Source organism: Neopelma chrysocephalum, unplaced genomic scaffold (genome assembly GCF_003984885.1).
Source record: "Neopelma chrysocephalum unplaced genomic scaffold, ASM398488v2 Primary Assembly neopelma1_317, whole genome shotgun sequence".
NCBI classification, from domain to species: domain Eukaryota; kingdom Metazoa; phylum Chordata; class Aves; order Passeriformes; family Pipridae; genus Neopelma; species Neopelma chrysocephalum.
In genome coordinates this window covers 49,534-76,001 of record NW_020897979.1, presented here as the reverse complement: position 1 = coordinate 76,001, position 26,468 = coordinate 49,534, and the positions used below count along the sequence as shown (strand labels likewise).

At 51.9% G+C, this 26,468-nt stretch overlaps 2 protein-coding genes across 2 annotated transcripts; one reads left to right on the top strand and one right to left on the bottom strand.

Moving 5' to 3' along the window:
- The first annotated feature begins 1,566 nt into the window (after positions 1–1,566).
- On the top strand, positions 1,567–6,994 carry LOC113978269 (olfactory receptor 14J1-like). Its single transcript, XM_027705052.1, has 2 exons — positions 1,567–1,726; positions 6,309–6,994. The coding sequence occupies exons 1-2, from the start codon at positions 1,567–1,569 to the stop codon at positions 6,992–6,994; spliced, it is 846 nt and encodes a 281-aa protein (XP_027560853.1).
- Positions 6,995–15,558: 8,564 nt separating this feature from the next.
- On the bottom strand, positions 15,559–16,047 carry LOC113978270 (olfactory receptor 14J1-like; the record flags this gene model as incomplete). The annotated part of the gene is made up of 1 exon (XM_027705053.1): positions 15,559–16,047. A coding segment is annotated over one exon (489 nt), but the record flags the coding sequence as incomplete, so codon positions are not given.
- Positions 16,048–26,468: the final 10,421 nt, after the last annotated feature.

The following is a 26,468-nucleotide window of genomic DNA, read 5'->3' as shown; positions in this document are numbered from 1 at the left end:
GCTGCATCTTTGACAACAATTGGCAACAAGCAGGGATTGCTGGTATGTGGAGAATCTGCATGGGAATGGTTGCTTTGAGTTAAAGCATTGAATTAAAATAAATGTGGGTATCTCAATGATTTGTTTGGGTTTTAAATAGGAATATTTAATTTTTCTGTATATTTATATTATGAAGTTGATAGATTAGAAAACAATCATGGTGACTTTCTCTCATGCAAACTTTAATTTGATCTTGGAAATTTTGAATGACACCTCTATGAGACAGATAAAACTCACAGGAAAATGGCACAAATACTGTGGGAAAACATGAAAAGTATTAGGATGACATATTTGTGCGAATTCAGATTTTCCTCTTGAAAAAATGCCCTGTGCTTGTCCCTTGGCTAATTGGATACTTGATGTTTTCTGACCTGCTGTTGTCATCAGTCACACCTCCGAGTTGAAGAAGACTTCTCAATGGGTGTTAGTGCTGGCTGAGAGCCACAGCAGCATCCTCAGCCCTTGCCTGGGAGAGGATATTCGCTCCCCAGGCCAAACTGAGTTTCTGAAACCCCTTTTCAGCTGAGTTGTGGCTTCATTAGAAGGCACCTGCGATGGAGGAGCTGCTGCCTTGTAGCTCCCACCCTGCCAGTGTGCCCTGCAGGGAGTCTCTGTGCTCTGGGAGGGTGGGGAATGCACAGGGAGAGCTCAGCTCCTCAGGCAGCAGGAGCATTGCTGTGCCTCTGCCAGGGCTCGCAGGGCACTGGGGAGTGTTGCAGGGCTGGGATGGGAGCAAGCGGGCCCTGGGCTGGATTTGTGAGGGCTCAGGAATCCCAGGGACAGAGCAGCAAGGTCGGAAATGCTGAATTATCTGTGACTCTCTCAGAAGTTATAAAAGCCTGACCTGTTCAGGCAAATCAGGTACCATGGGGAGATCACCCTCTTTGAACCACTTTCTTCTCTGGATGACTGAAAACTGCAGGACGCACTGGCACTGCTTGCATAAAACTGTCTTTTAATACAGTTAGGAACCCTGGTTATTTTTGCATAAACCGTTGCTTCCCTGTCTTGCTAAAATGCCCCACGGATGCATCAGAGCCACTGGATTCACTGGAAGAGAGAAGCCTGGTTTACTTCCAATGGGATTCACCCCTCACCATGTAAAGGTGAATGATTCAGATCTTGGACAGTCTCCCAGATCTTTGTGTGCTGACAGAGCGCCAGGGGATGAGCTCCCACATGTGAGGAGAGCTGGGATTAATCTCTCTCACCAAGGTCTAAGAACTGAGCCATGCCTTGCCCTGCTTTGTTTGGATTGCCTCTCCTTCCTTTGCCTTGCCTTGCCTTGCTTCCCCGTTTTCATCACTTTCCTCCTTTTTCACCCTGTTTCTTCTCAATGTTCTTACATTAAATGCATCTCTTCAAGATCTGGACAAGGAATGTAAGCCAGACTGTACTGCAAGGGGCAGACACTGCAGCCTGCAGGGCCTGTGCTTCCCGGTGTTCCTGCTCATCTACCTGGTGGTGCTGGCAGGGAACAGCCTGGTTGCCCTCCTCACTGTGCTGGACTCCAGCCTGCACAGCCCCATGGACTTCTTCCCGAGGAACTTGTCCTTCCTGCAGGTCTGCTACACTTCCATCACTCTGCCAAAAATGCTGCTGTGTCTCCTGAGGGCAGATGGCAGGATCCCCTTCCTTGGCTGTGCTGCCCAGCTGTATTTCCTGGTTCTGCTGGGCAGCACCCAAAGCCTTCTCCTGGCTGCCACGGCCTATGAGCGCTACCTGGCCGTGTGCCACCCCCTGCCCTGTCCCCTGGCCATGAGCAGGGGGCTCTGCACCAGGCTGCTGCTGGGCTCCTGGGGGGCTGTGGCACCAGTGCAGGTAGGACAGACCTACCAGCTGTTCACTTTGCCCTTCTGTGCATCCCGTGACCTTCCTCACTTCTTCTGGGACGTGCCCCCGCTGCTGGACCTGGCCTCTGCAGACGTTCTGGAACCAAGTGGGGCTGCACACCATCACTCTGGTTTTTGTAATCCTTCTCTTCTGCTTGATAGTTCTGTCTTACATTGAAATTATCAGGGCAATTCTGAAAATCCCCTTAGCTCTGGGCAGGCACAAAGCCTTTTCCACCTGCTCCCCACACCCTGGGGTGCTGACACTCTTCTATGGCTCAGCCACAGTCATCTACTTAAAGGGACACTCGAGGGATTCTGGAGATCCTGACAAATACTCTGCCCTGTTTTGCACAATTGTGACTCCCATGTTTAACCCTCTCATCTATAGCCTGAAGAATAAGGAAGTGAGAATGGCCTTGAAGAGACTCCTATGGACAAAGTGATCCTACAGAGGGTGTAAAATGGTCCCAAATGCTACAAGTCCCACTGGGGTATGTGGTTGCCTGAACAAAGCATCCCATATTAGCTCCAACAAAACCATGTGTCCAGCCTGGCTTCCTCCTCGTCTGGGAGGGGAAAGGTGTCCTGAGGCATTCCTGTTATGTCCTGCCCTGCCATGACATCTTTGTCCTCCAGAGCACCTTCAGTGCCCCAAAAGAGTTCAGTGCCAAGAGCTCCTTCCAGTTAGGTCTGACCAATGTAATGTTAAGGGGAAACAGTGCAATCATGGTCAGTCATCAGTGAGCCCCAGAGGTGACACAACCCATGAGAGGTGACTCCCTTTGGGTTTGAGAAATCCCTTGCTAGGCCTCATGGCCTGTGGACAGCGTCCCTGTGTGGAATCAGCTTAAAAAGCTAAAGAATATGAAGGGTACCTTGCCCTGCTAGGAAATCTTACACTGAGTTCTGTAAGGCTTGAGTAACTTGGCATACAGAATAAAAAAATTTATAATTATTAAAAACCCACCAAGGGGACGGTTCAGCACTAGAATAGGGTCCCAGAGACCTGTGGAGTTTCCATCTGTCAAGGTTTAGCAATGTCAGCCAGAAACTCAGCACAGCACAGTCGCTCACTCCCTCCCCACCAGTGGGATGGGGGAGAGAATCAGAAGGGTAGAAGTAACCAAGCTCCTGGGTCGAGTCGAAGACGTGCACACGTGTAAGGCCAAACCGGGAATTCATTCCCAGCTTCCCATGGACAGGCAGGTGTTCAGCACCTCCAGGAGAGCGGGGCCCCATCCCCAGTAATGGTGACCTGGGCAGACAAACACCATCACTCCAAAGTTCCCCCTACACACACTGAGTGTGATGTCACATGGTCTGGAGCAGCCCTTGGGTCAGGGAGGTCACCTGCCCCAGGTGTGTCTTCTCCCACCCTCCCACACACCCCCAGCTCCCTCCCCAGCGTGGTCGTACCAGGGGCAGGAAAGGCCTTGGAGCTGTGCAAGTGCTGCCCAGCAATAACAAAACGATCCCTGAATTATCCACAAATCCAAAGCAGAGCCCCAGAGAAGCCCCCGGGAAGGAAATTACCTCTGCCCCAGCCCAAAGCAGCCCACGATGTCCATCCACAATCCCCACGGGTCCCCAGGTTCGTTTCCATGCACCAACCCCAGCCACAGGACCCTGTGATGGTTGCCATGGAGCCAACTCTGGTGACAGGTCTCAGTGCACGTGTCCATGGCAACACTCCCCAGCAACGGCCCTGGTGCAGTGGCCGTGACAACCCCCTATCACAGCGGGTCAAAGGGTGTTTGCCATGAACCCGACCTGAGCAGTGTCTCATGCAGGTTGTTGGGCACTGAACAGCAGCAACAGATCTATATGATGGTTGCCATGGCATCCTGCTTATCAACACGGCCTCATGGTGGTTGCCATGGCAGCCAACTCCAGCAGTGTCCCAGTGCAAGTGTCCATGGCATCACTGCCCAGCAATGGGTTTTCATGGTAATTGTCATGAGAGGAGACCCAGGTGTCTTGTCCCAGTGGTGGTTGCCATGGAAACAGTCCCTAGCAATGAATCTTTTTGTCTGGCTGCCATGGCACCTGACCCTGGCAGAGGGTGTTGCTGATGGTTCCCACGGCACCTGACCAGCCAATGCATCCCAGTGCAGGTTGCCATGGCACAAGCCCATAGCAATGGATCCCCTGTGACTCTTTGCAGTGACACCCGCCCTTAGCAAGGGTCCCTAGTGCAGGTTTCCATGGCAATCAACCATCACAGCTGGTCCAGGTGTTGCTTGCCATGGCACCAAACCTGGAAGGGGTCCTTACCATTGTTGCTATGGTAACAAACTATAGAAATGGGACCCTAAAATGGTTGCCATGGCACTGTCCATAACAATAGTCTCAGTGCAGGTTGTCATGGCAACAAACCCTAAAATGGGCCCATGTGACCATTACCATGCCAACTGATGATGGCAAATTGTGTCAGTGCATCAGAACTCTCAAAGCCTGATGTTCAGGGACTCAACACCAACCCCCCCCCCGAGGGTCATGAAATGCCTGGGGCTGTTGCTGTGCTGCTGAGCTGGGCCAGGCTCCGGGCACACAGGGAGCTCCTGGCAAGCAAGAAGAGCTTCAAAGAGACAGCTCTGCTGGTGAGCAGCTCCTCTGCACAGCCCAGCAGGGCTGAGGGCACTCCCAGGGCAGCTCAGGGACACCAGCAGGGCACACACAGAGCTTCCAGGGGCTCAGCACTGGCAGGAGGGCTGAGAGCTCCCTGCAGGAGGAATCTTGGCAGGGCTGCACACGGTGAGTCTGTGGCTGCAGGGCAGTGCAGGAGCAGCTCCTGGAGTCATCTCCTAAAGCTGGCCCAGCCCCGGCTGATGGGATGGGTGAGCAGGGGCTGTTTTGGGGCCCTTTGGAAGAGCTGTGAAGCCGGGGGTGCAGCCAGGGGTGCCCAGGGCTGTGGGGCAGAACAGGGTCCTGCAGCCCAGGGCGCTGTGCTGGGCAGGGACTCTGCTGCCTGCCAGGGGCAGCTCTCAGCCGGCCCGGGGAGCTGCTTCCAGGGCTGGGGCACAAGGGCTCTGGGCGAGGAGCAAACCTGGCAGCTGAGGGAGGATCTTTTCCATGTCTCGCTGTTGCAGGTTCAGACCTGCTCACAGCTCCACACCACTACACCATATTGAATGGAGACTTTCTTGCAAAGCTCACAAAAGACACAGGGGCTACAGGAAAGGAATGAGTCCTGAGGTGTGTTTCCTGCTTAGGCATTGTAGCACAGACATTGTTCTCTCAGTTCAGGAGGCTGCACTGAAATTCCAGCTCTTTTCCTCTCAGAGATGAATATTTCAGGCAGGATCAGAAATGAGCACAGGATCCTGGGCAGGGCTGAGCCTTCCCTTGGGGATGGGCACTCTCCTGTCCCAGTCCTTGGGGCTTCTCTGTGGGAGGGCTCCTGTCCTGCTCTGTCCAGCACAGCTGCACCTCTGGGCTGGCACAGGGGACACTTCACAGAGCTGCCCTTTCAAGCAGCGCTGCCCTGCTCTCAGTACAGATCTTGGTGGGGTTTTTAAAGATGAATCTGTGTGTGAAGTCATCTTCAAGGCAGCACAAAGGAAAGTGCAGGGCAGATGGGAAACAGACTGAGAGCCACTGCAGCTCTCCTGGCTCTGCAATAAGCAACGGAGAGCTCAGCCCTTCTGCCTGTCCTGTCTCAACACTCTGCAGATTTGTCATCAGAAAAATTTGACCCTAAGAAAACACTCACCAGGTGTTATGATTGTAACCAGAAAACCCAGTCAAAATTATTGTGAAGATACACTGTGCCTCTCTCCTGCAGCCCAAATTGCTCCAAAACAACAGTACAGGAATTGAACATTTCCATCAAAGCTGGGTTCCATGTGACATCCCCTGTGATCATGAGAGCTGTCCCAAACCAGCTCCATGTCTGCACTGCAGCAGAGCAAAGCTGAGTCCTTGGCAGCACATGGGCAGAGCTCCTGCTCCTCACAGCACCCTCAGAGAGCACAAACCAGAGAAAAGAAATGCCTTGACTTGGAGGGGATTTCCCTGAAAAGTGCCCTGCCTTTGCTGAGAGGGGGCTGTCATAATTGTTCCCTGTGCTTTCCTTTTCTGAACAGACCCTGTTCTAAGGAACAGCAAATGTCCAGCAGCAGCTCCCTCACCCAGTTCCTCCTCCTGGCATTGGCAGACAGGCGGGAGCTGCAGCTCCTGCACTTCTGGCTCTTTCTGGGCATCTGCCTGGCTGCCCTCCTGGCCAACGGCCTCATCCTCAGCGCCGTAGCCTGCGACCACCACCTGCACAACCCCATGTGGGCTTCTTCCTGCTCAACCTCTCCCTCACAGACCTGGGCTGCATCTGCACCACTGTCCCCAAAGCCATGCACAATTCCCTCTGGAACACCACAACCATCTCCTACAAGGGATGTGCTGCACAGGTCTTTTTCTTCCTGTTCTTCATGTCAGCAGCGTTTTCCCTCCCCACCATGATGTGCTACGACCGCTACGTTGCCATCTGCAAACCCCTGCACTACGGGACCCTCCTGGGCTGCAGAGCTTGTGCCCACATGGCAGCAGCTGCCTGGGCCACTGGCTTTCTCTATTCTCTGCTGTACACAGCCAGTACATTTTCCCTGCCCCTGTGCCAGGGCAATGCCCTGGGCCAGTTCTTCTGTGAAATCCCACACATCCTCAAGCTCTCCTGCTCACACTCAGGCTACCTCACGGAACTTGGGCTCACTGTCCTTAGTGCCTGTTTAATATTTGGTTGTTTTGTTTTCATTGTTTTCTCCTATGTGCAGATCTTCAGGGCTGTGCTGAGGATCCCCTCTGAGCAGGGACGGCACAAAGCCTTTTCCACGTGCCTCCCTCACCTGGCCGTGCTCTCCCTGTTTGTCAGTACCTCATTCTTTGCCTACCTGAAGCCCCTCTCCATCTCCTCCCCACCCCTAGATCTTATTGCGTCAGTTCTGTACTCAGTGGTGTCTCCAGCACTGAACCCCCTCATCTACAGCCTGAGGAACCAGGAGTTCAAGGATGTCCTGAGGAAACTGATAAGAGAGTGTTTTTCACAAGCAATTAACTCTTTCTTCTGCATATTATATACCTCATTAAAGGCCAATTCTGTTATGGACTTCAGTAAAGGCCCACCATAGCTTCTCTATTTTTTGCTTCTGGTAGGGGTGTTATTTTTCTGAGAATTTGTTCACACCAAAAAATCTTTATCTATATAAAGACATATATGAAGATATATATATATAGATTTATATATATATTTATATATATAAACACCATTTTCAATTCACTGTTTGCCTTTCCAGCCTGGCCCAGAGGCTGTGCAAATTGGCAGTTGTAGTCACTGTGTGCTTAAACCAAATAAAGAACTCTGCATTGACTTGTTTGCCAGACACCTTTCCTCTCTGACTTCTCTGCAGCTGCAGGGTCGGTGCCTCTGTGCAGAGCTGGGCCAGAAAAGAGTCCCAGCAGAGCAGCACTGCCAGGGAGCAGCAGCCCTTCTCCTGCGTGGCCTCCTCTCCCTTCCCTTCCACACTGCCCCTCAGAGCCCTGTGTTGTTGGAGGCCTCAGTGCTCTGGCAGTCGGTCCCAGTCCTGCTGCAGGACTGTCCAGGGACTGCAGGCAGGGACAGCCACGGGCACTGCTGGCACAGAGTTGACCTCTGCAGCAGCACTGCCATCCTGCAGGGGCATCTCCTCAGGCCAGGGCCTGAAAGCTTCCATCTGCTTTCCAGTTTGCTCTCCAGGATGTGCCCAACAAACACCCTGCAGAGGAAAACAGCAGTGACCAGCACAAGGGTGGGAGTGCTCAGGGTGGGGGCACCCAGCAGTGCCCTTGCACAGCCAGCGCCGCTCCCAGCACTGGCCTCTCACCCCAGGCCATTGGGCTTGTTCTTCCCTCCAAGGAGGGACATCCAATGACCAGTTCAGGAGTCCATGTTTGCACTGCATGGACAAGACATGCCCATGTGTCATGGCTTGGGGCTGGGTGGGTGGAAGGCTTAGACAAAGTTGATGGCAGAAGCCGTCTCGTTGAGCTACAAGGTGCACAAAGGACCACTTTGCTTTCTAAAGTCCTTCTCAGAGAGGAGCCTGGCTGTGGCTGGATCCAATCTCAGGCTCAGATTTTGGTTTCAATTGAAGGAATTATGGAGGTGTGATTCAATCACTTTGTCTTGCAGGTTTTAGTGATGGCAAATCAGAAATATTTCTATAAAATGAATTATTCACTGTGACAAATGAACAGACAATTGATCAGAGAAGTGAACAGATGAAAGACCTTAAAGAGAATTATTTCCTCCACAGTATAAAAGCAAAAAACTCCCAGCAGTATAGTGTAAGATAGGACAGTGCAGTCTATCAAAGTCATTCTATTAAAGCAATTGGATCAAAGCCAGCAAAAAGAAACAATCCTGAAGCAGAGATTGAGGTAACTCACCCCACAACCAAAGGGAGTAGTTCTCTCTCTTTCACTTAACCCCTGGGGAGTGACCATGAGGAGTTGTCCCTGCTTCATGGCAGAAGCTCCACACACTTCAAGGAAATCTGTGGAAGAATCTGCCACATGAAAGTTGGATGGGGCTTTTATAGTTATCAAGGGTTTGACTGCCAGACGTGTTTAAAGGCCAGGGAGCAGCTTATCTGTCAAATCCAAAAAGCAGGATGTGTGTTTGAAGTTTCATGAAGCATTTTGGGTTTAGCAGAATTCAACATTAAAAACAGCACCTTGACACCAGTAGTAACTCACCACAGAGAGTGTGCATTGTTTGCATTCTCTGACCATTTTTTAGGTATTGTCAGAGCAGAGCGGGGCCGTGTCTGCCCGGAGCCGCCGCTGCCACGAGGCTGCCGCCGCTGCCGCTTTTGGCCTGCGCTGCCCCGCAGCCGCCCGGCACCGGCTTCCCAACACTGCCGGCGCCTGGAAGCGGAGCCAGCGCTCCTGCAGCGCCTCGGAGTCGCTGCTCCGCCGCCACAGCGGCTCCCGCCGGCGTCTGTGCCCGGAGCCACCGCTCCCACGGGGCTGCCGCACTCACCGCCGGGGTTGCCGCTCGCGCAGTCGCCGCTCTGCCCCGGCTGCACCGGGACCCGGCACCGCCTCGGGCCTGCGCTGCCGCCTCAGCGGCCACAGGGGACAGAGGGATGGGGGGACCTTTGCTCTGCGACTGCTGGGGCCTTGCTTTGTTCTGCTTGGTTCTTTGCTTTAGGAAAATTGCTGTTCATTTTCATGCTCCACTGGAACACCTCATCAATTCCAAATGTTTCCTAATCCAGGAGGAGGGGTTTCTATGGCATCGGAGGTCCCGCCCGTCGGGACACATTGTCAATAAACCATCCAGCTGACTTGGATTGGTTGGCTTGTGATTAGTCAATGCTTTTGAATGCTCTCTTCTCCTTGAATGTTGCCTTATAACCTTCTGCCAAGCTCCCTTATTTTCTAAAGTTTGCCAGTAAAAGTGTGGTTTTTGACCTCCTCAGAAAACATGTGCAGTGTCTTCTCCCTTGTGGTCTCTCTCAAGGTATTAAAAGAACCGAAGGCCCTTTTCAAATATCTGGAGGGCAGAAATTTTTGGTGCCTTTTCTATTTTTCAAAGTAAAACTCCTTTGCTGAGCTCGTAGGCCAAACCTGGGGTCTTAAAGTCACCATCCCTGGAAGTGTTCAAAAAACATTGAGCTGTGGCACTTGAGGACATGGTTTAGTGGTGAAGATGCCAGTGTTGGGTTAATGGTTGCACTCCATGATCTCAGAGGTCTTTTCCAACCTTAAGAATTCTATGATTCTGTGGTGACTCAACCACTTCCCTGGACATTCTGTTCCAATGCTTGATAACCCTTAGTCATCCCTTTGATGCTGCAGCCAAGGAACAGACCAGTGATTTTCACAGTGTTCCTGGATCACAGGATGTCCAAAGCCCAGGACATTTCCATCAGCACCTTGTCCTTCCTGCAGATCAGAGTCACCTGAAGCCTCCAGGCCCTTCACAGTGGCAGAGATCCCCCAGGCAGCAAAGCCCTGTTCTGCCAGGCTGCCCAGCCCAGCCCTGTGTCTCTCTGGCCCTGGGGACAGCAGGGTTTGCTCTCCTTGGGGCACCTCAGTCCCTCTGCCATTGTCATCTGCCCCCACACCAGCAGGCTCTGGAGCAAAGCACGGCTGAGGTCCAGCCCAGCTCTGCTCTGACAGAAAGAACCTGGAGTCAGGGACAGGAAGAGGACAAAGTCTTGTTTAACCAGCCTGAGGAATAAATGGGCTCAGTGACCTCCTGTATTCCTGGGCACTTTAATGACCCTGTGCATCAGGTTTGATAGCAGTGAGGGGGCTGCAGGTTTCCTTTAGGGAAGAAGAGATCAAGAGTTGACTCTGTGTCAGACAAAGCCAGTTTCAGGTGACTCCAAAATGGACCAGCCAGTGCCCAAAGCTGAGCCAAAAAGCAATTCCAGAGGCACCTCTGTGATAACCCTTTGGAGAAAGGATAAAATCCAGGGTGCTGGAACCCAGAGAGGAGTGAGAGAAATGGGGGAGAAACAACCCTGCAGAAACAACTCCTCCAGGAGTGGAGAAGGAGGAGGAGTGAGAGAGCCTTGGTGGGCACCTGGCAGCCAAAAGCCAACCCCCCAGCCCTGAGAGCCACAGCTCAGCCCAGCACAAAAGCTCCTTTAGATCTGGAGGTTCTTTGCAGCAGTTTTTTAGCAGAGTTGCCAGATGGGCCATCAAAGGGGATGCTCAACTGGGTCTGAAACCTGGGTGATCCTTGTCAGCCTTGGCTCTGTAGGAAAGAACTATAGAATCCTAAATAGTTGGAGTCAGATGGGACCTTTATAGGTCAACTAGTCCAACCCCCCCACAATGAACAGGGACACCTTCAACTAGGTCAGGGTTCTCACAGCCTTTCTAACCTGGCCTTGAATGTTTCCAAGGGTGGGGCATCTATGACCTCTCTGGGCAACTGGTGCCAGTGTTTCACCACCTTCAGTGCAAAAAATTTCTTACTTATAACTAGTTCAAATCTGCTCTTTTTTAGTTGAAAACCATTATGACTTGTCTTATTACATCTAAAGCTGTGCCCATCCTTCTTATAAGTATGATCTCAGGAGCTCCTGACAAGCCTTGACCAAACCAGCTGAGCAATGAAGAGCCCCTGGACTGGACCAGAGGTGTGGTGAAGTGTCCCTGGACTGGACCAGGGGTGTGGGGAAGTGTCCCTGGACTGGACCGGGTGCTCCTGGACGATACAGGTGGGAACAATCCAGAGTGGAACAGTTGAGAAACACAGGATAATCAGTCATCCCATGAAAACCTTGGAACATTCCCTGCCTGAATCACAGCCCAAATGGAACAGTTTGGACACAGTTCCCAAATATTTTGGAAACTCCAGTCATTCCTGACACCAGGATGGACATTCAGCAGATAACTAAAGCCAGTCACCTTGGGAGTCCATAACCAGTGGGCTGAGGAAGGTCCTGGCAGCTCCCCAGCACCTCCCTCTCAGTGGGACACCTCTGGCAGCCTCTCGCAGCTCGGGAACCCTCCAGTTTGCAACACTCCAAAGACCGTCGCTGAGGCCCAGGACAATTCTGATCCCCCTCAACAAACACTCCTCCAGCTGTGACCCTTGTCTGTTGGAAACACAAAGGGATTTGGGGGAGTGTTTCCCTGAACACAAGGAGAATTTTGGAGAGGGAACTTTCCACACCCAGCTACTGATGTGTCCACACATCTCTGCCTGGGTGTGGGTGTGAATTGACTGTGGTGGGAATGTTGTTGTTGTGAAGCCATAATTCAGTCACTGTTAAAATTGTAGCAAATGCTATTGAACCAGTTGATAATTGTTCAATTGGTCAATGATTAAGTGCTACTAATGTCTTCTACTCCCTTGTCTTTGGATCCAAATTTTTCATGTCCTGACCCTCTTGCATCTGAAGGCTCTGTGTAAATAATTCCTTTTCATCAAAAAATATATAAGTTTTTCATGACTTCCACTTTAAAATCTTCCTCCTTAACTAAACTACAAAACAACTCCAATTAGCTGTAGAAGTCTTGATAGCTGTAGAAGTCTTGAAGACTTTAAGACAATTAAAGGAAGGGAAATAATTTGTTTTTCAGTGTTTTAATGGATCCCATGGTGTGTTTGGAGCTGCATCAGCTGTCAGTCCAAGATGGGCCATGTCAGAACTGGTGAGGTTGGGGGGTGAGGAGCAAGGTTGATCATCCAGGGTCAGTCTGGATCTCCTGAGGAGACACTCAGCATCAAGATCACTTGGAGAACACCTCTATCACCTCTCCTCTGAACTAAAAAATAGCCATCATTGAATTAAAAAAAAAAAAGTACAAATTTTGAAGACTTGTTTTGAAATTGCCTTGAAGACAATTAAAGGAAGACAAAGAGATCCTGAGGGATTTCTGCATTTTAATGAGACCCACGGTGTGTTTGCAGCCCAGCCCATGATCCTGAGGTACTGAGAGAAGATTGACGAAGCTGCTCAAAAGGTCAGAAGCCAAACTCCAAGTCCCTTGAAACATTGCTGGGCCCCACTGAGGGCAGGCACTGACAAAGCCTCCCCAGGGACTCCTTGGAGCAGATCCTTGGAGGCCAGGAGTGCAGGCAGACAAAGGCTCTGGGCAGGCCCCTGCAATGCTGAGCAAAGCCTGCCTTGGTTTTGTGGAGCAGAAAGGCCAAGGCCTGAGCCCCAGGCCCTGGCACAGCAGATCCTGTCCCTCCTGGCTGGCTCAGGGCTGTTTGGGGGCAGTGGGATGGGAGGAGGAGGAACAACAAAGGCCAAACACTGGGCAACCCCTGCCAGGCTCCTGGGGGAGGGGTGAGGCAGAAACCAAGTGCAGAACCTGCAAGGAAAGTTGCTTGTGGTGGCCTGAGTGGCAGAGGCAGCTGCCAGAGGCAAGGGGACAAAGGCCTGGGTGCCTTTGGGCCTTGCAGCCCTGCCAGAGCCCTTGGCCATCTCTCCTGCAGGCTGTCCTGGCCTGGCCCTGCTGCTGCTCTGGCCTTGCAGGCTGCACACACCCCTCCTGCTTTCCCACCCCCCTCCCAGCAGCATTTCTAGACCCTCCCTGATGTCTCTGCACCAACTCTGGCTGTTCCCTGGAACACAAAGCCATGGGATGATCCTGACTCCCTCTGGGTGACCTCTTGCACCACAAGGGTCCCCACTGAGTGACATTTCCTTTTCCTCACCTTCGGTCTGAACCTTCCATGCTACTCTTTGTGGAGATTTCATTCTATTTCCAATACATAGAAAAGCTCCATCCTGTCAGATCTCCTCTAGACACTCTCCAGTTCTTCCTCCTTCCTCCAGAATAGGAAACCTCACAGACAGATAGACGAGTCCAGATGTGTCAACAGCAGACCTAAGTCCAGGGGAGTGGCAACTGCCTTGTCTGGGTGCCCAAACTCTCCCTAAGTCAGCCCCATGTGCAGTTGGCCTTAAATCAAGGGGCCATTCTGATTCTTTGTAACGTCACGGAATCAAGTGGCACCGTGACACTGCAGGGCCTCATGGAACCAAAGGAATGCAGGGACACTGTGGAATCTCATGGAACCAAGGGACCATTGTGACATGCGGGGCCTGTTTGGAACAAAAGGAACCCTGAGACATCTTAGAACCCCATGGAACCAAGGGGCCATAGTGACACCACCACACGGACTGGAGTCACCGGCTCTGCCGCGCTTGGACACCTCTGGAGTCAGCGTGTTCTTGGGCAGCACAACTTAGCTCAGACCAGAGAGTTTCCCAGATTTTGCTTTGCCCCCTCTTTCCCCTGGTTTTATTTTTGTTCTTTATTCCCCTGGATGCAAAAGGGGAAGGGAAGCATGCGTTGATCACAATTTTCATCTGTTTAGAAAAGGGCGTTCAGGATGGGGAGACAGACAATATGATTTCTCTCTCTGCTGTTGCTTTGAACTGTTCTGTTGGTATTGCTGGTTTTGCTGCTATATTTCTTGTCAGTCAACTGTTATTTTTTCACTTACACCTCCTTTTATTTTGTCTCCCTGTAGTGGTGGGGAATAAAAGGGGAGTGAGTTCATTTTATTGGATTTTCCACCTCAATATGTGTCTTTAAACCAGGACAGGTTGCTCAAGGGCTCCCTGAAATTTAGCATCATCCACAAAGGACTTGAAAATACATTTTGTCCCATTGTACAGAGAGATAATAAAGATGTTCTCTAGTGGTGTTCAAGGGTTGGTCACTGAGGGATTTCATCAGGAAGTTGCTGTCAAGAGGACTTTGTACCATGGATTTTATTTGACACTCTTCATTCAGCCAACTTCCCACCCACCACATCTTCCACTTCTTCAGTCTGGCTAAAAGGAGACCAGAGGACACCATGTCAAGGGCCTTGATAAAGTCTGGGCACACAACATCCCCTCCTATTCCCTCCCACAGGGGTTCTGCAATCCCTGCCTTGTCCTTCCCATGCCTGGGAAAGGCTGCAGGAGGACTTGCCAGATCCCCTTCCCTGCTGAGCCTGAGCAGTCTGGAACTCTCTCATCCCTCCTTGCTGCCCTGTTTGCAGACTGGTTCCATGTCTGCCTTTGCCAAGGCCCCAGGAAGCTCTGGGATGGCTCTGGCCTTTCCAAGGGTTTGGGAGAGGTCTCCCAGTGACACTGCCCAGCCTTCTCAATATCCCTGACACCAAAACCTTTTCCATAGCCCACACTTCCAGAGGAGTGCCCAGGACACAACACAGGTTGTCCTGGTGGTTCTGGAGAATTAGAAGGGATTTCTTCCTCCAGGCCAACCCCTCCAATTGGATTTGAGTGCAGCTGAAAGGTTTCCTCAGCATTTTGCCCAGTGCCTCCCTGCCCTGAAGGTTTCTGGCCATCAGGCTGGAGCTGAGGGGGTTGGGCAGGTGCCTGAGGAGGGTGTAGAACAAGGGCTGTGTCCAACTCTGCCAGGAGGGCTGTGCTGGGCAAGGATGAGGAGGCTGCAGAAAACAGTGGCCCTGGGGAGGTGAGAGGAGCAGGTGGAGGGACCTTGTGCCTGCCCACACTGGGCAGAAGCTGCCCCAGGATGGCAGCTCTGAAGCACTCACAGGATGTCCCCGTGAACAGGAGGGGAAGACTGGATCTGAAAATGAAACCTGGAAAGCAGAGAGCAGGAGTGTCATGGTGACACTGCATGTGAGTTCCAGCCCTGGAGCAAGGTCACAGGGAGTCCTGGAGCAGGACTGTGCTCAGAGAGCACTCAGGTCTTACAGCGAGAAAGGGGCTCAGGAAGACAGTGTGGAAGCGGCAAGAGAGCAGCTCTGCAAAGACCGAGCACTGCTGCTCCCTGGCAGTGTTGCTGGGCTGGGATTATTGTCCCCTTCCCGTTTGCAAATACACCCTGTCCTGCAGTGTGCTGTCCTTTGGGAACATCTGAGAAGAAGAGTCTTGGACAAAGAAGGCACTGCAGGGTCCTTTATTTTGTTTAAATACTCAGAGAGCACAATTCATCATTTTTAAATCTCTGGGTCAAATTCAGTGGGTAGACACTAAATTAGAAGGCAGATGAATATTGATATTTCATTGCACAGAAGCTTATTGCAAGAACAACCCAATGACTTGCAAGAAAAACCTGAGCAGGAAGGCTGGGCCATGAAGGAGTCCCATTCTGAATGCTACACACCAGAAAACAAGCACTTTATTGCTCCTGAAAAGCATCCAGTCATCATTTTCCTCAGGGCATCCTTGAGCTCCTGGTTCCTCAGGCTGTAGATGAGGGGGTTCAGTGCTGGAGGCACCACCAAGTACAGAACTGACAGGGCCAGATCCAGGGATGGGGAGGAGATGGAGGGGGGCTTCAGGTAGGCAAACATGGCAGTGCTGAGAAACAGAGAGACCACAGCCAGGTGAGGGAGGCATGTGGAAAAGGCTTTGTGCTGTCCCTGCTCAGAGGGGATCCTCAGCACAGCCCTGAAGATCTGCACATAGAAGAAAACAGTGAAAACAAAACAACCAAACACTAAACAGACACCAACCACAATAAGCCCAATTTCCCTGAGGTAGCCTGAGTGTGAACAGGAGAGCTTGAGGATGTGTGGGATTTCACAGAAGAACTGGCCCAGGGCATTGCCCTGGCACAGGGGCAGGGAAAATGTATTGGCTGTGTGCAACAGAGCCGTGAGAAACCCACTGGCCCAAGCAGCTGCTGCCATGTGGGCACAAGCTCTGCTGCCCAGGAGGGTCCCGTAGTGCAGGGGTTTGCAGATGGCAACGTAGCGGTCGTAGCACATCATGGTGGGGAGGGAAAACGCTGCTGACATGAAGAACAGGAAGAAAAAGACCTGTGCAGCACATCCCTTGTAGGAGATGGTTGTGGTGTTCCAGAGGGAATTGTGCATGGCTTTGGGGACAGTGGTGCAGATGCAGCCCAGGTCTGTGAGGGAGAGGTTGAGCAGGAAGAAGCCCATGGGGGTGTGCAGGTGGTGGTCGCAGGCTACGGCGCTGAGGATGAGGCCGTTGGCCAGGAGGGCAGCCAGAGAGATGCCCAGGAAGAGCCAGAAGTGCAGGAGCTGCAGCTCCCGCCTGTCTGCCAATGCCAGGAGGAGGAACTGGGTGAGGGAGCTGCTGTTGGACATTTGCTGCTTCCCAGCACAGGGACACTGTTCAGAAACAGGAAAGTACAGGAAGAAGTTAAGACAAACTCCACTAGCAAAGTCACTTTATTTCTCATAGAAATCCCCCAAACTGAAGGGCTTTTCCTTTCCCTTTTTTGTGCTGGCTGAGGGTGCTGTGAGGAACAGGAACTCTGCCCACGTGCTGCCACGTGCCAGTTTTCCTCTGCTCCAGTGGGGACATGGAGCTGGTCTGTGACAGCATCAAACACTCCCAAGGGATGTCAGGCATCATCCACCTTTAAGGGAAAAGTTCAATCTCCACTCTCAAGACATGGAACAGTGTGTGCTTCAGAGGAAAGGCTTAGCATGTCCTTCAAATAATGTTGTCTGTGTTTATTATTTTCTATAGTTGCATCTGGTACCTGTTCTTGTTAGGAGTAGAAATCCTCATTTTTATGATGCAAAACATAACGAGACTTTAAACAAGAGAGGACAAACAGTTCAGCTGTCCGTAGCTCAGTGCAGAGCCAGGAGAGCTGCAGTGTCCCTCCCTCTGTTCCCATCTGCCCTGTGCTTTTCCTCGTGCTGCCTGAACATAACTTCACATGCAAATTAATTTTTAATAAACCCAAATACCTACAGTCTGATGAGTGCAGGGCAGCACTGTTTTAAAGGGCAGCTTTGTTAAATCTTCTCTGTTCCAGCCCAGCAATGCAGCATTGCCCAGGGGAATCTCTGTCTGTGCAGGCTCTGATGGCAACATCAGAGCAACCCTGAGGAGGCTGGAAAAGTGACCCAGAGCTACATGTAAGGCACAGGTGTGGTGATTTCTGATACTGCCTGGTCTCTTCTCCTCTAAGAGGAATAGACCTGGAGTTTCAGTGCCTCCTCTGAACTGTGATATTAATTTTTATGACCTATTTCTCACTCAGAAAACACATATTTGAAGATGGAAAGAACAGGATCCTACGTTGTCAGGTATCCCGTGACTTGCTGTGCTTCCTTAAAACTCCTTTGAGAAATGTTCTGTAATGACCTGGAGCTATGGGCAGACCTCAACGTGCAGCCTACTCTAAACAGGTGAAGAGCCCTTCCCTGCCCTCACAGGGGTTGCTCCTTGCCCATAGCCCTTGTGCCCCAGCCCTGGGAGCAGCTCCCCAGGCCGGCTGAGAGCCGCCCCTGGCAGGCAGCAGAGTCCCTGCCCAGCACAGCGCCCTGGGCTGCAGGACCCTGCTCTGCCCCACAGCCCTGGGCACCACTGGCTGCACCCCTGGCTTCACAGCTCTTCCAAACTGCCCCAAAAGAGCCCCCTGCTCACCCATCCCATCAGCTGGGGCTGGGCCAGCTTTAGGAGATGACTCCAGGAGCTGCCCCTGCACTGCCCTGCAGCCACAGATTCACCATGTGCAGCCCTGCCAAGATTCCTCCTGCAGGGAGTTCTCAGCCATCCTGCCAGTGCTGAGCCCCTGGAAGCTCTGTGTGTGCCCTGCTGGTGTCCCTGAGCTGCCCTGGCAGTGCCCTCAGCCCTGCTGGGCTGTGCAGAGGAGCTGCTCCTGGGCAGGGCTGTCTCTTTGAAGCTCTTCTTGCTTGCCAGGAGCTCCCTGTGGGCCAGGAGCCCGGCCCAGTTCAGCAGCACAGCAACAGCCCCAGGCATTTCATGACCCTTGGGGGCTTTGATGTTGTTTACAGGAGACTCAGTCCCTGAGAGTAGGTTCAAACAACTTTTCAAGAAGTCAAAGTGAGATTGAAACATTGAAGTTTCTTGTAGTGCTAATGAGTCTCACTGAGGGACACAATTGAGAACGTGTCTCCAGGTTCCAGTTAGAGCAGAAATCTGCAGACAGTGATGACAAGGATGTACAAGCAAGGGCAAGGTGTCTCTAATACTGAATAAACATTGAGTTGTTTCCTTAATCCAACGAGCCAAGCCCTGACCCCCAGCCCCTGGGAAGGCAGACCCTGTCCCTGTCTCATTCCTCAGGGCTCCTCCTGGGGCACTGGGATGTGGGATGTGCAATGCCAAGGGCAGGACCATGGGGTGGCACCTGCCAGGCTGCTGAGCAGGGACAAGGAGGTCATGAGGCCCCAGGGCTGCAAGGGCCACTTGTCTCCTCCTGGCATCAGGGGCACAGACAGCAGCCATGGCCAAAGGCCTGCAGAAGGTGGCTCTGTCAGGGCCTTTCAGCTTCTCCCCCTCCCTCTCTCCTCTCCAGTCCAGGCTGTCCTACGGTGTCCATGCCCTGCCCCTTTCCCTGCAGGCTGTCCTCATCCCCCCAGCTGCCCCACCTGGCTGGCACCTTCCTGCACTGACATCTCTCCATCCTCCCTGGCTCTTCCTGCACACACAAAGCCTTGGGCTCATCCAGACTCCTCCTGGGTGATGTGTTGCAGCACAGCATTTTCCATGGAGTGGAATTCCTTTTTCCTCATGTCCACTCAGGGCCTCCCCAGCTGCACTTGGCATTAATTCTTTCTTTCTCATGCTCTTTTCTGCTATGACAAAAGGATCCACCATCTCTAAATCCTCCCTTCAAGCCCTCTTAGGGCTATCCTGTACTGTCCTCAGTCTCCACACCACTGAGGTCACAGCTCCTTAGCCCCTCTCTAGTGGTCATGTGCTTGAGACCTTTAAAGCCCATCTGGGGAGATCTCTGGGCACTCACTAATGTTTTTGCAGATGAAAATGTTGTGCTCATAGTCTAAGGAAATAACAGGGATACTTTTTACCAAGGCCTGTAGTGACAGAACATGGAGCAGTGGCTTTGAATTGAAAGAGTTTTATATTGGATAATAGGAGGAAATATTTAACAATCAGGGTGGCAAGAACTGGAAGAGGTTTCCAGAGAAGTGGATGTCCCATCCCTGCATTTGTCCAAGGACAGGAAGTCTGAGTAACCTCAATTAGTAAAAGATGTCACTGCCCACGTCCAGGAACTTGTACCATATGAGCTTTTAGCTCCGTTCCAAGCCAAATCATTCTGGAATTCTTTTGAGTCTAAAGTCTCAAACTACTTCTCCAAAGAATTTCCATTTTTGAGGACATGAATTGCCATGTTTTTGGAGAAACCCTTCTAATCCCAAAAGGTAATAAATTAATTCCAAGGAAGTTCCAAGGTATCTGTATGAAACTTGAAGCAAGTGAGTCAGTGGCAGAATATCTCAGGGTGACCTTGCAGCTGAGGATGGGGGATTTTGCCTCGGGCTCTGAGACTCATGATGGGCAGCCAGAAAGGGGATTTGGGGACCGGGCAAGACTTGTCCTGGGATGTCTAGGAAAGAAACAAAGCAAGGGCAGGATCCCAGTGGTTTCTGGAGGAACAAGCATGAGAAAACAGAGAGCAAAGAGGCTGAAAAAGTTGGTCATGTTAAACAGGAGGCTGGTCAAGATACGTCCCTGGCTGTGCCCTGCAAGTGATCCCCACAGCCTGTCCCGTTTTCTTAAGAACTGCATTGCCAAGAAGTTTCTGTGGGGAGGGACCTCTCTGCTCCTGGCACAGATTGTGTCCCAAGTTCCAGCCACTGCAGCAGGAGCCACAAATAGTCCGGTCTGGTGTTCTTTGGGGGGCCAGAGTCTGCCCAGACTGGGGTGTGTGTGTGTTGGAAGCACAAAAGAGTGAAGCAAATGCAAAGCTAAACACACAATGTAGGCTGACTTTGTCCCTAAGTGGGGGATGAGAATTGGACACATCTGCAGGGACAGAGGGAGGGGTTTGTGCCCCTGGCCCTCCCCAGAAGGGACACCTTTCAGGAAGGGTTGTGGCCTTGGCTGTGCTGAGTGTTGACCCGGGCAATGCAGCTTGGGATTGCAGTGGCACTGTCAGGGCTCTGCAGAGCTCCTGGGAGTTCATGCATTTGTCCCCAGCAATGCCAGAGAACTGCAGGGGTTGCAGTCAATCCCTTGTGCTCTTTGTGACCCCGACTGGCTCTGCTGAATGTGAGCAGGCCTGTAGTTCCCAGACTGTTCCTGCATCCAGTGTTGGGCCTGCAGTGACGTTTCTGCAGCATTCAGTTGGCGCAGTGGCAGGATGGCCATGGATCCATTCCTGCAGAAACACAATGGTGCTCCATCCCAGGCAGGGATAGAATGGGCCCACAAATTTTGGAAGGATAAGAAGCAGGGAGTTTTGGCAATGTGGAATCCCATGGAACCAAAGGAACCCTGGGACATGGCAGAACCTCACGGAATAAAGGGGACATTGTGACCCTGCAGCACCTCATGGAACCAAAGGGAGTCTGAGACGTGGCAGGGCCTGATGGAAACAGAGGAACTTCCTGGGAACAAAGGGACCCCAGGACACTGCCAAAACTCAGGGAGACAAGGGAACCCCAGGACACTGTGGAATCTCATGGAATCCAGGGGCCATTGGAATACACTGGGGCCTCCTGGAACCAAAGGGAACATGGGACACTGCGGAACCTCATGGAATCAAAAGGACCCCGGGACTTTGTGGAACGTCAGGGAATCAAGGGGCCATTGTGGCATCACAGAACCTTTTGGAACCAAAGGGAACCAATGGGACATTGCGGAATCTAAAGGAATCAAGGATCCATTGTGACCTTGTGGAACCTCCCAGAATCCAGGGGCCATTGTGATTCTGCAAGGCCTTCTGGAGTCAAAGGGACCATTGTGACACTGGGGAACCTCGTGGAATAAGGGGCCACTGCTTCATATATGGGTCTCATGGAATCAGAAGAAAACCTGGGACACTGGGGAAACTCATGGAACCAGGGAGACCCTGGGACACTGTGGAGCCTGACGGAATCAAGGGGCCATGGAGACACTGCAGGACCTTATGGAACCAAAGGAACCGTGGGCTACTGCAGAACCTCACGGAGGTGGGAAGCTGCTGTGTGGGGGCCCCCACGATGAGTCACTGAGGCTGCTGCAGGAGAAGGCGAGTGAAGCCAATTTGCAGAAGTGGAAGCCATGGGCAACGCCACTGAGCCCCCTTGCCATGGTCGGTTATCATGGCAACCATCATACATTCCTATTACTGCGGTCGGTTACCATGGCAACCATCACACTTCCCATTGCTATGGTCGGTTTCCATGGCAACCATCATACAGTCGTGTTGCTAGAGTCAGTTACCATGACAACAATCATACATTCCTGTTTCTACGCTCAGTTACCATGGCAACCAGCACACATTCCCGTTGCTGCAGTGCGTTACCATGGCAAACACCATATATTCTCTTTTCTGAGAGAATATGTTGCTTACCATGGCAACCATCATACCTCTCACTGGTACGGTCGGTTACCATGGCAACCAGCATACATTCCCGTTACTACGACCAGTTACCATGGCAACCATCATACATTGTTATTGCTATGGCCGTTTACAATGGCAACCATCATACATTCCCATTGCTACGAGCAGTTACCATGGCAACCATCAGACATTCCCGTTGCTATAGTCGGTTACCATGGCAACCATCACAAATTTCTGTTGATACGGTCAGTCACTATGACAACCATCATACATTCCCATTGCTATGGTTGGTTACCATGGCAACCATCATAAATTCCCATCGCTATAATCAGTTACCATGGCAACCCTCATACATTCCCGTTCCTACGGTCAGTTACCATGGTAACCAGCATAAATTCTCTTTGCAAAGGAGAGTTACCATGGCAACCATCATACATTCCAATTGCTATGGTTGGTTGCCATGGCAACCATCACACATTTCTAATGCTATGGTCATTTTCCATTGCAACCATCATACTTCCCACTGCTGCGGTCAGTTACCATGGCAACCAAAATACATTCCCGTTTCTATGGTCAGTTACCATAGCAACCACCATGGGTCCCACTACTACGGTCAGTTACCATGGCAACCATCATATATTCTCATTGCCATGGTGAGTTACCATGGCAACCATCATACATTCCCATTGCTATGGTTGATTACCATGGCAACCATCAAGATGTTGTGTTGCTACACTCAGTTACCATGGCAACCAGCATACATTCTGGTTGCTACAGTCAGTTACCATGGTAACCATCATACCTCCCACTGCTACAGTCAGTTACCATAGCCACCATCATATATTCCAATTTCTATGGTCAATTACCATGGCAACCATAATAAACTCCCATTCCTACGATCAGTTACCATGGCAACGATTATACATTCTCGTTCCTACCCTGAGTTACCATGACAACCATCATACCTCCCAATGGTACAGTTGGTTACCATGACAATCATCATACATTGCCGTTGCTACAGTCGGTCACCATGGCAACCAGCATACTTTCCACTGCTACAGTCAGTTACCATGGAAACCATAATACATTCTCTTTCCTATGGTCAGTTACCATGGCAAACCTCATACATTCCCATTGCTACGGTTAGATACTAGGGCAACCACCATACATTACTGTTGATACAGTCAGTTACCATGGCAACCAGCATACATTCCCATTGCTACAGTCAGTTACCATGACAACCAGCCTACATTCCTATCGCTACGGTCGGTTACCATGGCAACCACCATATAGTCCCATTTATACCATCAGTTACCATGGCAACAATCATACATTCCCGTTGCTACAGGCGGTTACCACGGTAACTATCATAAATTCCCATTTCTACAGTTGGTTACCATGGCAACTATCATAAATTCCCATTGTTCTGGTCAGTTACCATGCCAAACATCATATGTTGTCATTGTTATGGTCAGTTACCATGGCAACCATCATACATTCCAAATTTTACAGTCGGCTACCATGGCAACCATCACACTTCCCATTACTACAGTTGGTTACCATAGCAACCATCCTACATTCCATTGCTACGGTCAGTTACCATGGCAACCATCCTACATTCCATTGCTACGGTCAGTTACCATAGCAACCATCATACTTCCCATTGCTATGGTCAGTTACCATGGCAACCATCATATAGTCCCATTGCTATGGTCAGTTACCATGGCAACCATCGAACATTCCCATTGCTACGTTCAGTTACTATGGTAACCTCTTGGTTCCTCTTGGACAGAAGCAGATGCAGATGAGCCTCCCTGTTGTCCACCAACTTGCCAGCTGTGCTCTAAAGGCCAGTGTCCCAAGGGTTGTCTTGACCAAGACCCTGTGCAAATCTCTGGGACTCTTTGCATCTTGTTGTGGTGCCTTTCCAGTCAATCCCAGGGTTATCAAAGCCAACTTGAACGAACTCTTTGTCTCACTCCACAATGTCACCCAAACCAGTCTCTCCTCTCACCCTCACCCACAAAAGTTCACCCAAGTTTCCCTAGAGCAGCTCCACAGGTCCAAGAAGCTCCTTCCCGCTGAGGACACATCTCTCCTGCTCTTTCTCTCCTGTGTCTCCTTGGCCTTCTCTCCCAACCCATCACAGCACTGCAACCTGGGACCTGTCTCAGCAGGCCTGGGCTGTTATTGCCTCCCAGTGCAATGAAGGGAGACTTGGGGCTGCAGCTCCTGCTGCCTGTGCCCCACAAGCAGGGCATTGGGGTCTGTCTGGCTGCAGTCCCTCAGCGGGGGCACCAGGGTTAAGAACAGACTTGCAGTGGGGAAAGATGCTCTGAAAGCCCCGAGAGCTGGGGTGTGCAGAGGCTTTGCTGACAATGGCCTTGGGGGTGGACGTGCTGGGACTCAGGCCCAGAGTGAAAATCACAGCCCTGATCCCTGAGGAGATCAGCACATGCTGCTGAAATGCTGGGGGAGACAAGAGCCAGCAGAATGAGGAAAGTGTGGACAGCCTGGGCTATTCCAGACTGGAGAGGATAGGCTGTGACATCCCAAAAGAGCCTTTGGCACACAGATGGGGTTGAACTGTCCCATGGTGGGGGCTTGGTTCTTCGGTTTCCGGAGGTTTGGTGGGGAAAAAAGGTGTTTTTTCCCCCTGGAGTTCAAAAAATGGTAACCCCCGAGGGGGTGGTGTCTCTCCTGATGTTGACCCAATCAGCGCCCCTGCAAAATTCAAACATATCACACCAGAGCGGAAAAGAAGGGGGATGAGGTAGTTGGTGAAGAAGTGGCCATGTTCTGAGAGCACGAGGGGAGAAGGGGCAGGAGCCCCGCTGGGGACCACGCCCCTTCAGCCCCCCGGCTGGGGTCCTAGAAACTCGGAAACAGTGTTCAACTGGACCGAGGTCTGGGACTGAAAAAGCTGGGAGTTTTTCTCCACTGGGAGCGGGCAGCAGAAGACGGAAAGGCGGCAGCAGAGAAGCCCTGAGCAGAGGCTCTGGCTGAAAACCAAGAGATAAGAAGCAGCAAAGACGGCCTGCAGCCAAGCAGGAAGACACAGAGATGTCTAATGGAGAGAGAGAGAGAGAGAGAGAGAGAGAGAGAGAGAGAGAGAGAGAACTAAGCTCTCCAGAGACAGTTTTGGGGGTAGGAACTGAATCAAAGTCCCCAAAAGCCCTCTGAGAGCCCTCCTAGGAAGAGGCGGTGGACTCCTACTTGATGGAAGTCCTAAAATGCAGCATGCAGCAGAGAGAGAGAGAGGAGCTAAGAAGCTCAACCATCCTGGAAGCTGGAGCGGGACAGCTGGAGGGAATGTGGAGGAGGGCCTTGTCCCCCCGCTGCTGCTGCCAGGCCGGCAGCTGAGACAGAGCAAAGGAGCTCTGATAGGACGCTTGAGGCCAAGACTTTCAACTGAAAGCTGCCCTAACCTTCTGACTCGAGGGAACTCAAGCCCTCGAGGAAGGGACCTTCCTGGGGGTCTTCCACCCCATGAGATGACGTGGTGAGGCGAGCTTTTGTCCCAGCAATCGCAGTCCACAGGAGAGAGACCTTTGCTTGGAGCCGAAGGGCTGAGAGAGGTGAGAGGAGACCCCCCCTTGTGTGGAATGGAAAGAGATCCAGCTCCAACTTCAGCTAGGACTGCTGCATGGAAGAAGAGAGACTGCTGCCCTGAGAGTGGAAAGGATCTTTCCTTTTTCCCTTCTGGACTTTTCTTGGAGGGAGAAGAGATTTGATCCATTGTAAATCCTGGTTTATCACAGGAGAGATAGTTAGGATTGTGTCTAGAATGTATTCTAATATTTCTTTGTGTACTAATTGTAATAGAATTCCCTTCCCCCCATCTTGAGTCTTGTGTTGTGTCTGGAAAACCCCTCTCCCACTGGGGTGAGTTGTGGGAGGGGGGCTTGGACTAAAGAACTGGATTTTTAGGAGTCTCAAGCCACCCCAGGGGGCTATTCCGGAACGGAGAGGATAGGCCAGAATGGGTAGGATAACAAACTGGCGCAAAGCACATGGGTTGGTCTGCACTGTGCTGCTGTGGGGTGTTGGTTCTTTGGTCACCAGGGGCTATTCCGGACTGGAGAGGATAGGCTGTGACATCCCAAAGGAGCCTTTGGCACACGGATGGGGTTGAACTGTCCCATGGTGGGGGCTTGGTTCTTTGGTTTCCGGGGGTGTGGTGGGGAAAAAAGGTGTTTTTTCCCCCAGGAGTTAAAAAAATGGTAACCCCTGAGGGGGTGGTGTCTCTCCTGATGTTGACCCAACCAGCGCCCCTGCAAAATTCAAACATATCACACCAGAGCGGAAAAGAAGGGGGATGAGGTAGTTGGAGAAGAAGTGGCCATGTTCTGAGACCACGGGACAGCTCCGCCGCTCCCGCTGCCCAGCCCCGGCTCCCGCATGGTCCCTGCGCGCCGCTCTGTCCCGGGGCTGCCTCACTGTTGCTGCAGCTGTGCCGGGCTGTTCCCGCTCTCGCAGCCCAGCGTGGGGTTACAGCCGCTGGCACTCTCGGGGGTGTCTGTGATGTCAGCGAGGGGCTCTCTCCTGCTCTCCCGCTGCCTGCTGCCCTCTCACCGCCACCAATCCCTGCTGTCGGTCGCTCGGCCACGGCCTGGCCACTCCACCGTGGGCCGCAACAAGAAGAGTAGGGAAAGGGCAAGGTGGGACCCTCAAACTGAGCATGGGGGGGCTGGGGATTGGGGGATGATGTGGAAGGGGTGGGAGAGGGAGGAAAAAAGTGGGGGTCAGGGACCAATAAACTGATCTGCAGGGGGCTTTGGATTGAGGGGACAATGAAAAAAGGGGAGGAACAGGGAGAAGGAGGGAAAAGGGGGGGTGGTCTGGAAGGACAGACAG